General features: G+C 43.3%; 1 protein-coding gene across 3 annotated transcripts; it reads right to left on the bottom strand.

Annotated features, from left to right (window-relative positions):
• Positions 1-140: 140 nt before the first annotated feature.
• On the bottom strand, positions 141-12,982 carry GPR161 (G protein-coupled receptor 161). 3 transcript variants are annotated; one of them, XM_082043366.1, is made up of 8 exons: positions 12,868-12,982; positions 12,234-12,323; positions 11,473-11,527; positions 10,770-11,369; positions 9,265-9,989; positions 7,671-7,775; positions 4,852-4,983; positions 141-2,886 (listed from the first exon to the last, which is right to left on the bottom strand). In XM_082043366.1, the coding sequence occupies exons 4-8, from the start codon at positions 11,207-11,209 to the stop codon at positions 2,639-2,641; spliced, it is 1,650 nt and encodes a 549-aa protein (XP_081899492.1). In that variant the 5' UTR covers positions 11,210-11,369; positions 11,473-11,527; positions 12,234-12,323; positions 12,868-12,982; the 3' UTR covers positions 141-2,638. The 3 variants fall into 3 exon arrangements, with proteins under 3 accessions (XP_081899492.1, XP_081899494.1, XP_081899493.1); XM_082043368.1 differs by having other exon boundaries at positions 4,864-4,983; XM_082043367.1 differs by having other exon boundaries at positions 10,770-11,277.

Here is a 12,982-nt window from a genome sequence, read left to right as displayed (position 1 = left end):
GGAGCACAGGGAGGCGCGCTGGCTGAGCAGTGAGCTCCAGCGCCTGCAGCCACGTCTCCACTTTTAAAAGCAAAAATCTATTCAGAAATAAGTTGAAATAACAGCAGCATAAACAAACACCATGGACCACTACCAGCTGAAATTTTTTTTCTTTTGTATTTAACATAAAGAATACATTTTTTACAAAATGTGTGCATTTCTTAATTACTGCTTTTGTTAATGAAAATTCAAGTGCGATAACTCTGGTAAGAACAGAATTATGGAAATGTTATAATGCGTGTACAAAAATACTAACAACATTTACACTAAATAACAATTAGTGAAACTAACACTGGCAGCCAAATTCAGTCACAGTGTAAACTGGTGCAACTCCACCAACCTGCTTGAAGGCTGAATTTGGCTCAGTACCTTTGTGAAAAACGTGCTTTTTAAACAATACTAACAGTTCTGTGCTTTCACATGTGCCCTGGAATTCTTCCTCCTAAATATACGCAGTTTTGGGCTAGCACTGACTTTACTCCACCACAATGCATTCATACTGATGTGTGCCCTTTTCACGTTCAGCAACAACTTCACTTGTTTTGCAGCAGGAATACGAAATAAAAGGGACACAGATAAAATAGTTCAAGCTACTTCAGGCAAATCTATACCTTAAGGAGTGCTGAGTACAATGAGCAAATGTGATTGTAATGATAATTATAGCAATAATGACTCCAGTGCAGGGCATTTCCTGGCAAATACTGGGATTTTTAATTTTTGGGTTTTTTTTTTGGTTTTTTTTTTTTAATGAGTGCCCACAGGTGCCTATTTCTCTAACACACTAGAAGCAAAAAATACAGAAGAGAAGACCTCACCATTATTAGTAATTTCATTCCTGCATTATGCAAAGAGCCACCTTACTGGTGCTTAAGTGTTCTTGCTTTAAGAGCCTGTTCTTAATCAGCAAACCATGTACTGAATTTTAAGCATGTAGTTAAACCTTACATAGGAATGTAAAGGGATTCAGACTAGTTCATGAAGTCTTTGTCCAGAGATGGACATCAGCTTGTGCTGAAATATATTTCTGAGTTGGGAACACAGACAAATAGGATGTCTAAATACAGTACTGGACTGAGGCTCTGCCTCAAAAACAGTTTCCTTCTGTGCTTCCAAGTTAGTCACACACAGCCATAATTTAACAAGTGAACACACAGTTTTTGCCGAGATGGAAACATCCTGCCCCAGTCTGCAGCAAAAACTCACACAAACTGCTGCTGAGTAAAGGTGGAAGTATGGGGGAAGCAAACACAGAGCAAACACACACAAATCCTTGGTCCTTAAGTCCATTTGCTACTGACACACATCCAAGAAATTATCTTACTTATGCCTCCCTCTCTTTGAAATGAGCAGTAAGGCAGGGCTGTAACCCCCACAAAGTATAGAAGGGGCCAGGCCGGGAAGGCACAAAAAGGCACTTCAAGCCGGGCATGCTTGTATGATCCACCTCATCTCTCTTCATCAAAAACCTTTCCACCTTTGCAGCTTGTTTCACTGCCAGCAGCTCAGCTGTTGCTGGGCTCCCCTTCCTTGGCAAGCAGGGCTGACCAGTCCTCTCACAAAGGCCTGACAAGGCAATGTCTGTACAGTGCTGAAGAATATGCAAAGTGCAATATGAAGTCCCCAATGTTCTTATTTTAGAGATTACTGAAATAATACTCCAAGAAATATATGAACTGAGGTAATGAGTTTAAATACTACATTCCCTCCTGATTAAAAAAGTAAGAAACTTGTAGAACTTTTCTCTCTAGACAACATAAATCCTGAATCTGTCACTGAAGTGGTAATACCTTATTTATATCCTTTCAAGCTTATCAGAGCCATAGTGCGCCCTTTTAGTAAAAGCAAAACCGGGGAAGTGAACTGAAGTTCTCTGCATTGAAGAACTCTACATTGATTATGTCCTCAAATACCTTCTCTGTGGTATTTCCAGGACAGGTCTGCTCCCACCCACTACATCCAGTGAAGCTGGTGTGTCATAACACAGAAGCAATGCACAATCCAGTTTCAGCTCTAGCATTCTCATGGCTAAACAGCTAGAAATACCTGCTAGCAAGGGTAAGGAGGACCATAATCTGCACGAGCCCTCTGAAAAGTTCAGGTTTTGTCCCCCAGTGAAGTTCATGCTCCATCATTATGGAGTTTGTGACTGTAAGGCCGTGTGTAGTATCCAATGCACAACCTCCTGTCAATGCACTCCAGCTATCGAGTGAAAACTGATCATCCCGCTGGTCAGAAACAGATCAATGCAATAAGGAATGTAACACTGCACATACTTTTCCTTTTAGATTTCTGTATCGTCTTTGGCCAGTACTGGACCCAAGATTCAATGATCTGGTCGATGACACCAAACCCTGCATTCCTATGCACTGTGTGATAGATTTAAGACATAGCACAAAAAAAAAAATCAATAGCACCCCTAAACCGTAAACAAATACTGCTGTAAAATGCTGATATAAGTACCAGAATCGAGCTGTTTTTCAAGTGTTGAAAAAAACACCAAAAACATCCTGACAATGTATCCTGGTTCTGTTGAAACACTAACAGCTGTAGTAGGTCCCACTTAGTGGTTTCATTGTGTTTTCTTACTTCAGTGCTCCTGTCAAATATTCCCTTCATCGATGCTCTGCAACTGAAGTCTTTGGCTAGCATGGGGCCTGATACCACGCCGTGTGGTCATGCTGCTTCCGGGCAGAGTCCGCACAGGGAACAGAGCTCCTGGTAACGCGCTTTCCCCAAACAAGCTGATTTTCACATCAGCTTCAATAGCTCTTGCTAAACTAGATGCGTAACTGTCCAGAGATTTATGGACTTCAGCTTTTACATGAAGAACAGAATTATTTGCCGCTTCTGAAAAAAACAAAAAACAACATATAAGAAAATAGACAGTTGACCCGAATGGCTGCACAAATGCTTGAAGATAAATATTGATCCTTTCCTAAAGCTATGATCACACCCTCTGCAAAATAACTACCCTACAGAGAACATTTACAAAACCAATGATACCCAGGGTTCCTAAACCATTCTTTGAAGACAAAGCTTCAGAGTGACCTTGATAGGTCAAGCAGAGAAAGATTAACTCCAATTCAAGCAAAAAAAAATCAGACCTGATGAAGCAAAGTGCTTACACACAAATGTGTGTTAAGTGTGTGTTGAATGATTTTCTGAATCTGAACCTATGCACACATGATTTTATTGGTCTGAATTTGTACCCAGCTGAAGTCAATAGCCTGCTTTCTGCTTACTACCTCAAGTCCAGGATTAGAGAAAATGGGAATTGTCTGGCATCAGGCAACAATTCAAGCAGAAGACAAGAACAAACCCCTCAATTTGTCCTTCCTCTACTGTAAGCACAACTTACAGCCTTACAGGGGTTCCCAGTGCTTTTGGACTAAGATCTTGCACTTCATAGATATGAACAGTGCAGTTTAAGAGCTATTTTATAATACATTTGAAGCCCAAACACCAGACTCTGTGTTTATAAATTAACAGTCCCCAAATTCCAAGGGCTTCTTCCAAGTAGTTATTAAAACCAGCAGTCTGCTGTCTTTAGGTTTAAATTTGTTCCAGCCACACTGTGGGACCCACTTCCATTTCCAGCAAGGAGGCTGTAGAGCTTTCCATGCCAGCAGAGGTTGAAGATTGCAGTTGCAGACAGTGGTATACTTTTTCCTAACCTTTTATTACCTTGGATACACCTGCTCTTCAGTGTTGATGTAGTTGCTTTTGTAGCATCTATATACTTCTCTACCCACCAATATGTTGGGCAACACAGGTGTTGATGCTAAATGTAATTCTTCAATGAGGAAACTGAAATAATTTAAAATCTCTCAGATCCTGAAAACTCTGAGACATACCAGGGAGAACTGCTGAACCTGGGGGACCTTTTGCACTAAGACCTTTCACTGAACTGCAAAAAAATTAAATGCCTGCCTCTACATAATCACTCAGAAAGACAACTGAAAATGTATGGTAATGTATTTGTCCAAAGAAATAATCAGCTTATGCTGGGAAGAAGGCAAGAGCGAGTTTTGCCAAAATGTCTGAAAAGAAGATTCCACATACGAGTCTTCTCATTAGTTCAGAACCATAAAAAAAAAAAAAAATCAGACAGGTTTTACTATTACTTGCTTCTTAAATGCATTCTGCTAATTTTTTATTGTCCACAATTATTTATTGTTTAGTAAATACAGTTGTTATAATCAAGTGTTCTAGTCCATATTTTTGTAACTATTGGCTCAAATTAAACCAACTTTACCATATTTTACAGATGATCACAGTAACACTTTGCTAGCACAGAATCAACAAGTGAGTTGACTGGGGGAAAAAAAAAAGTGTATATGGTTCATCTCTTTTCACCCTTATCTGCTGAGAAACATACTCAGTAAACTAAGTGAAGTAAAAGTTAAGTTAAAAAAGTGAAATAGAAAGAAATTATATTCAAACCATTGTGGTCTGTAAATGGAAGAATTTAAATGACAAAGTTGAGATGAGGCAGCAAATGAGAAACACTGGGATGATGGCATCAAAGTACAAGGGCAGAAAAATGTGTTCCTTAAGAGCAGAAAACAGACTGAAAACAGCCACCAGATGAGGGAAGTTGCAGAAAGGAGACTGCTGTGAAACATAAATGACGGGTATACAGGGAATCCCTGCTTCTGACTCTTGTCCTTGTCTGTGGCTACTTGAGAAATGGAAGAAAGAGCTGATCTTACTTTCTGTTGTACCTCCACAAATGGTCAGGTCTGTCAAGGTGAACAGTGGTCAGATAGGTTTTAAGGCAATATATTTAGATCTGAGCATTTCCATACTTACCCCTAAACCCACCTTTAATTTGCTCTACTTCATCTTCAAACGTCACTGAACTCCTCCTTCGAGGAGGATAAATGCAGTGTGGCACATGAAGGCCATCTGAGCTATAATCTTCAAGAAGCATTGTCTCAGTTCCTGAAACAAACATAAGAGCAAAACAGAGTTAACACCGGGATACAATCTTTAAGTGGTGGCAAAAACTTTTCAGTCTACAGCAGTTCCTTCAAAGATGTCTAAACCCAGCTTTTGTGAGTAACTTCAGCTTGAATTAAACACTGCACAGAAAAAGAATGAGGTCAGAGTTTTCATAGAAAGGATTTGGCAATCTTTTCTCATTAGCCATCTAAAACCTTGAGCAGCTCCAAAATGCTCAGCTGCAGAGCTTATAATGTCAATGGGACAGCAGACAAAAGTGAAACCTTACCTTCAGTAAATAAAGGGTGAAGTTCAGGGCAACTTTCCCTATTTCCTGAGGAAGACAATAGGCTAACAATGGCTGCCTGAGAGGCAGACAACCATAGCTGCCAAATGTCATGCTTGTAATCAGACCTGGATGGAAATGTGAACTGGAGATTTTTTTCTGTTCAATTTAGTTTGTCTCTAATAACCTATTTTGACTTTCTTGAAGTGTATTTTAACAGACAAAAATCCCTTTCTGGTTAGGAATGACTTTTGTCCGATAAGTTATTTTTTTCAGTTTAGGAGTAATTTTTTAATTTCACCTCCCTGCATTTGCTTTGCACCCTTCCAATATAAAACAGTTTTGCAAGCATGAGGCAATTCAGCTTGCCATGTCTGCAATGCTTTCACACAAAGGACAAGACTACAGCTTAGAGAGCCCTTGCAATACTGGTCTTTGCTCTATAAGGGAGAAGCAGAGCAAGCATTTCAAGGGGATGCTCAGTCAGTGCCGAGTGCTCAGGGAAGCTGCTGTTGGAAGACTCAGCTTGCACACATTCGATGTGTGACACTTTACTACCAGTCCGTTTACACCAGTGATGTGACAACAGGCCTAGGACAAAGAGCCTTTGTAGGTTTCATAACTCATCCAGATCCCTCTTCACATCCCTCTTCACCCACTTGACTGCTTTTGATCCTCAAAATTATTCTTTGTGATAAGGAGGTGTTGCAGGACCCATTTTACAACAATTGAAAGACATCGCTGGGGGTTTACCTCTAGACAACATACTTCTCCGTAGGTCTAGCCTTTGCTATATCACAATGAATTGTCAGCCAAGTTATACACTTTTTAAGGTGAAACTTGTGTGTTATGTCATGTCTCCCTCCAGCACACAAGAAAGAGAATGAGCTGCTGCCCTAATACACAGTCCTAAATAAGGTAACGACTTTGTTGTTCTGTGGATCAACTGGTTTGAGTTTGTCTACTGGAAACAGCAAACTCCTGCCTATCTCCAAGAGTACTGGATCCTCCTTGGAAATGTAGTGTGCAATGGAGGGGTGGCACAAGGAAGGAGGAGATACTTTCTTCCGTGGAGCAGAATTTTAGCACTTTTTTTTAATGCCCTAGTTCAGTGCAATTTTTCAGATGGGGCTAGTGAAGAGACTAGCCTTTTATTCTTACAGGGTGGATCTTTGTCCTTGGAATCACTGATCTTAAGGCAGCATTTCTAGCAATTGGGGCTCAGGTCTCAATATTTCGTGTACAGCTGACACCACTCAGATTTTTTTCCTCTCTACTACTTCATCTGTTTTTCACAACATGAAAAGCCCAGCTTCTGTTTACCAGAGTAGATAAAAACACAACTGCATCACAGGCCACAGGATCAAGTACTGCAGGAGGCAGCACTGAAGAGGGCTACAACTTCTTTCTGCTCTTCAGCTCCTCACATTAAAGGCATCCAATGAAGCAGTATTTCACAGTGAATCACTGTATATCCATTCCCAGGTTATGGACTGTACTCTCTCCATAACAAACAGTGGCACTTCTAACAGCATTCAGTATGTAGTTCGTTCATTTGTTTAAACTGCTCAGTACCATTCCTCACAAGATGACAACATGACATCCTCTTAACCAAGGCAAGTTTACCAGGATGCTGTTCTCCTTTATCACAGATAGCTGCAGAATACCCACAACAGGCATAAATCTACCAGTGTGAAACAACTACCAAGATAAATCCAGCTCCATAGACTTCCTTTACAAAAATAAGAAACAAACCTCTAAAATCAAGCAAATTTTAGAACCCTCTGTCTCTAGAGCAGAAATATTATTTAAAATAACTGTAGTGCAGTTAAGGAGTGGTAGCTGAATTAACTTCCAGAAAAACCTAGCTACAGTTCTGGATAGAAAATTATCATCAGAGCTCTTTTTGCCTTTTCCAAACCATCTTCAATTGAGAGATCTTAAGTAATGATAAAATCATAAGCTGAAACCATCCTAAGTGTTTATGTTTACACTGCAGGATGAACAAGACAAGGTCTCTTACAAACCAGGAAACAGAGAAACACTTCTCCACAGAACTTTGCTGCTCTGTTCCTTGTGGATACAAGGAAAGTCCCTGAAGAACAAAAAAAGCCAAAAGAGAAGGGCAGAAAAAAAAGTGAGTCCTGTTCCCCGGACACATTATCAAGGGAGGGCCATCATTCTTCAGAGTAAACAGTATTTTGCAAGTAAATATATTGAGGGCAAGGAAATTAGAAAAACAACTGCAGCAATTTTGTTGTAACTGCTGGAACAGATGCTTTATGTCATCCACTCACCAAGAGACATCTGTGTGTGTAAATACAGGCTATCCCAGAGACCTCTGCAAAGTTACCAGTGCAATCTTCTGCCCAAGAAAAGAAAGCAAGAGACTGTTAGTTACCTGAGTCCTGTGAGCAGCTGAAACCTGTCTCTCCTGTGCTGCTGCTGTTTCCTAATGGCCGCCCACCTGCCATGAGGGCAGTGAGATGAGGAGATAGTCCCAAATCTGCAAGAGTTTTGTTCTTGTTACACAATGAATGTTTAAAGGATCTTCAGTAGTAAAAACCCATTCCAGTAATACCCACTCTACTGGCTTAATTATTATTCTATGTATAGAACTTACCTTGCTGATCCAGAGCGCACCGCTTCTGGACTTCCCATCTTAGAAATCCAGACAGCAGCTTTCAGGTATCCCTGGAGTCTTTCCATATAGCAAGTGTTCTTTCTACCTGCACCATCTCCCTCCCACTCGTTTTGCAATTGCATGTGTTTTATCAGCCACACAGGCGGATAGAGACAGTGATATTTGCCAGACACCTTCTAGAGAGAGAATAACCTGGTAGCCACCAGCAGCTGCAACAGGCCCTTAGTATGGCAGGAAGCTCATGAGCAAGGCTGTGGCACCAAGATGCCTGGCTTCTTTCAAACCCCCAAAAGAAGAAGGGAAAGATTCTCACAGAGTTGCTCTCTTTGGATGCCACTTCGAGATTTTTTTTTGTGGGTTTGGCTGGGGATTTTTCGCCCCCTCTCCCTATCAGCCTCTAGCAAAGACACCTGATAAATTTGAAGCACTCAGCTTCTTCTCACTTGGAAAGAAATTTCTCTCCCTACCTCAGTTCCCAATGTATTCATCCATAGCATACCCTGGACACAGACTTGCCAAAGGAAGAAGCCCTTGCAGCTTGTGATGTAGCTGCAGAACTTTAATTTAGATGGAGTCCCAGTGATTCCAGGTTGCAGAAAAGACAGCAGATGCCTTTCTGCTCTCCCTTTCCTTCTGCATTTAGGTCTTCCTTCATAATTAAATAACTTCAGTTCCTGCCACTGCATGAAACATGGCAAGGGACCCCATGAAGATGTCCTATTTTTGGAAGTTTCTCAACAGGACCAGGAAAGTAATTAAAAAAAATCAGAGTACCATTACACTGCTACTTAAAAACAAACAAAAAGCCACACCAAACTGAGCAACTGAAACTCTCAGCCTTCAACCTGGGCAGACTTTAAACACTTTTCTCTTTTACACAGTTTTACTCTATGATCTTTTCTTCACCACCATTAAGGCTAAGAACTGAGTTTAGGGAAACAGTAAGACCAGTGTAACTTCAGTGACTATCAAAGAGTTGCAGCATAAAGCCAGGCATCAAAGAAAAAGTGCTACTATTGGTAGTGGTCCAACCTGGAGAACACAAAATAGTAGGCATGTGAAAAGAAGAAATTCAGAGAGAAGAAAATAAATTATTAACCTCATCACTACGCCTTATCCTGCACAGAAAATTTTACTAGAGTAGGAGAAAGAGGTTAACTACCACAAAAAACAAACAAAACCCCCACAACATTATTTCAAGTCTTTGTGATAACCCGAACAAAAGACTATGGAAACCACCAGAAACGTCCTCCCTTGTTTACAGAGCCCTGAGACATGCCGAGAACATGCAGGCATTAAGCATTACTTACTAGTATTGAGGAAGAGTGACTCTTGCAGCCACACGTATTACCTGTGATCCTATTGGAAATGCTGAATAACCTCGACGTCCTATGCCGCTGAACAAAGGGCTCACGATAATACCGATCCCCAAAGCACATTCCTAGTAGTTCCTTGCGCACCGTCTTGTTCCACAGTCCATAAATCAGTGGGTGGCAAATGGCACTGGAAAAGGACAACCACGTAGCCAATGTCTCCACGGCAGGGGAAATACTATTTTTACCCCAAAGCGCCTCTGATGTAATTACTACCATGTAAGGCCCCCATGTAATCACGAAAGCACCGATGACGACCAAGATGGTTATGAAAGCTTTGCACTGGTTGGCTGAGTAGACAACCCCTTGGAAAGCATTCCTTCGGCTGCCAGAAGAAGATGTGGAGGTGCTGGAGTTCTTCCTCCCATTCCTCTGGGAGTCCTCCTCCACAATGACGACACTACCACAGTGGATTTTGCGGGCCTTAATCCTTGCCACGCGGAATATGAATCCATAGCAGATCATCATGACCATGAAAGGCAGCAAGGCACACCAGATCTGCCAGAAGGCAGTGTAGCCAGCCTCTTTATGCCAGGCCGCCACACACATCCACTTGAATTGGTCGAACTCCAAAGATGACCAGCCGAAAAGGGGAGGGAGGCAGCCGATGAGGGAATGTAGCCACACGTACACAAGAGCTACCACTGCTCTGTTGCCTGTTATCTTCATTGGGTAAACCATCGGGTACAGGACAGCGTAGTACCTGGCGGACAAGAAAGAGTCAACAGGGGCACAAAAGACATATAATAAAAAAAGACCTTATTTTAATGACGTTGATATCTAGCTCTTTCCTCTAAACCTCAAAGCAGGCTCAGGGACACTGTTTATAAAAATAATTACATGTAAAAATACGTATCACAGAATCACAGAATGTTAGGGATTGGAAGGGACCTCAAGAGATCATCCAGTCCAATCCCCCTGCCGGAGCAGGAACACCTAGATGAGGTTACACAGGAATGTGTCCAGGCGGGTTTTGAATGTCTCCAGAGTAGGAGACACCACAACCCCCCTGGGCAGCCTGTTCCAGTGTTCTGTCACCCTCACTGAGAAGAAGTTTCTTCTCAAATTTAAGTGGGACCTCTTGTGTTCCAATTTGAACCCATTACCCTCATTATCCATAACCCATCATCATTGCAGGCAAGGCTGTAAAGCTTGTCTGAAGGCACACATGCAGCTATTAAATCTGTCTCTATGGGTGCATTCCTGCTTGGGGTATAATCTGGATTTTTTTCTTTCTCAAGTAGTACGTTATTATACCACAAACAGCTTAAAAAATACTTTAGATGCATGTCCGCATTGTGTATTACTGATGACACCACTTTCTTCTGTATCAAAATTTCACAAGGGGCTGAAGGGAAAATGACACTACAACGGTACACAGCATTATCCACCGCAGTGCTTCTCGACCTTACGAACAGCCAACAAGCCATTCTATGGAATGACCAGGCAATTCATTACCCTTCATCAGAAAAGAGCTGCTTACCTGTCTATAGCTATGAGTCCAAGAGTCAGCATGCTGGCTGAGCTGATCAGCATGTAGAGCAGGGCTGAGAAATTGCACCAAACAACTCCAAAAATCCATTCCCGCCTGATGGAGCTGGTGACAACAAAAGGCAGCACCAGTACAGAGAGCAGAAAGTTGGAGAGGGTCAGGCTGAACACAAACTTGTTGCTCAACGTGAGAAGGTAAGACTTCCGATAGAGGGTGACAACAATCACCAGGTTGCCCAAACAGATGAAAATAGAGATGACAATTATAGCAATGGACTCTGTGACTCTGACTGCCCCATCTTCCTGCGTGGTGAGGTTCCTCAAGACCTTCACATTGCTGAGGGAGGAATTGCCGCTCATGGTCAGAGCGTGCAGAGCCGGAGCAGCCAAGACATGCTGAGCAGCGAGAAGCAGAACAACGCTCCGAAACATTCAGGAAGGACTTCTTCAAACTCTCTCCAAAACTGGAGGCCCTTTTGTCTCTGTTAATTAAAATTTACCTGTAGGATGCAGGAAACCATTTTAGACGGTAAAGCGAAGGGGCAGGAAATTGCCTATGGGTACACCAAAGAGGTCAATGACAATGCCAAGCCTAGAACAGAGAAGAAACTGTCAGAAATACAAAAAGAGGTAGAGAGGGAGGAACAAGGAAGAGAATTAGCATATTTTACTTTACAATTTTCTATGGATCTTACTTGTTTCTAAGCCATACTTGCCAGCTGTACATCTCACTCAGTCCCTTCATCTAGGCTGTGAAGAAACAAGAAGAAGGTCACTATCAGTCTTTGTTTCTCTCACTTTAAAAATGTCACCTTTTTAAAAAAAGTCTGCCTGTCTACCCTGGTCGTCGCCATGTATTCTGCCTATGCAACATTTGCTGGTGGTCTGTGGATGCCTGGCTAGTCACACCCTGCGGGCTCTTTCTTAACAGTTGCTAAGTAACATCCAAAGACTCAGGGATCATTGCATGAATTCTCCTAACATGGCCTCTCCAAGTTCATATCACCTTAGCTACAGCAGTGATTATATTATATGGCCAATATCAAAGGGTGGGAAAACTGGCTTTCTGTACATGAGGTCTGAAAGACCCTTGGTACTCTACAGAAACGTTTGAGAACCTTTAAGCCCTGACTTCTCACTGCCAGCGTCCATCCCACTGACTCACAACCTCATTTCGTGAAACCTCGGTATTTCTCCCAATTCCTTAGCAGCCTTTTCCCTGCTGTCTCCAACAGGCACTCCTACCTACTTCACTAAATCCTTCACCCCTCTGCAGGTCAGCAGGCTGAAGAAAAAACACCACAAAAAATGCATACGTGCACACAAAAAAACTAAAGAGTCCACCAATTAATATAAAGGTGGTATTTCCATTTCTTGAAAATTAAAGACTCGGGGAAGGTTTACTAACTCCACCGCTGTGCCCACCCAAGGCTCCTAAAAGGCCAGGAGTACTCACAGAAATGCTTCCATCCGCACAGCTGCTGTGGCCTCAGGCAGTAATGTCAGGCTGGAGAGCCACGTTTTTTCCATTTTTATCTGTGCTTTCCTAAGAGCATAATTAAAGACATTACTGGCCCGTGCTTTGTAAGAAACAATAACTTCGCTCTTCTTTAGCGAAGCTGTCTGCTGTTTGCAAAAGCGCTTCTCCACAAGTTTCCCCCTAGACGTGCCAAACACCGCTTCTGTGAGCTTTTACAGGGCTGTTTGAGCGGTGCAGGGTTTCGAAAGGCTGCTACCCCCGAGGGGCGACACCGGGGACATCTGCCGCTCTCCGGCCCCGCTGCACCCCACGGGAAGCAGCCGGCCTCCGGGAGGGGTGGCCCTCCCGGCACAGGGGGAAGCATCCCACCCCCGGGCAACCCCGGCCAGGGCTGCCGGCACACACAAAGCCAGCGGCGTCGAGCCGGAGATGCAGTGGGGCGGGAAGGAGGGGGTCGCCATTTTGCCCCCTCTCTCCCTCCGGCAGCGAACAAAGGGCGGGAGCCCCCGCCCCAGGCATCCCTCGCCCTCCCCGGTCCCGTCGGCGGCGAGCGGGTCCCGCCGCCACTCCCGCCGCTGTCCCCGCCCGCCGCTGTCGGCACCGCACTCACCGCCCGCCGCCGCCGCCAGAGCGGGAGGTTTCGGGTTACAGCGCCGTAGACCCCCCACAGCAGCCGCCGGTAGAGAGGCCCCAAGCCGCGGCCCGACCCTCCCCCGCCATGGCCG

The sequence above is a fragment of the Streptopelia decaocto genome, assembly GCF_964273445.1.
Source record: "Streptopelia decaocto genome assembly, chromosome: 1".
NCBI lineage: Eukaryota > Metazoa > Chordata > Aves > Columbiformes > Columbidae > Streptopelia > Streptopelia decaocto.
Note: the sequence above shows the minus strand (reverse complement) of the source record. Positions and strands in the feature narration are given on the sequence as shown.

Coding starts and splice junctions, on each gene's coding strand:
- GPR161 (XM_082043366.1), bottom strand. CDS start 11,209: ATGTTTCGGAGCGTTGTTCTGCTTCTCGCTGCTCAGCATGTCTTGGCT. Junction 4,984..7,670: donor CAGCTGCTCACAGGACTCAG/GTAACTAACAGT, acceptor TGTTTGTTTCAG/GAACTGAGACAATGCTTCTT. Junction 2,887..4,851: donor AATTAAAGGTGGGTTTAGGG/GTAAGTATGGAA, acceptor TGTTTTTTTCAG/AAGCGGCAAATAATTCTGTT.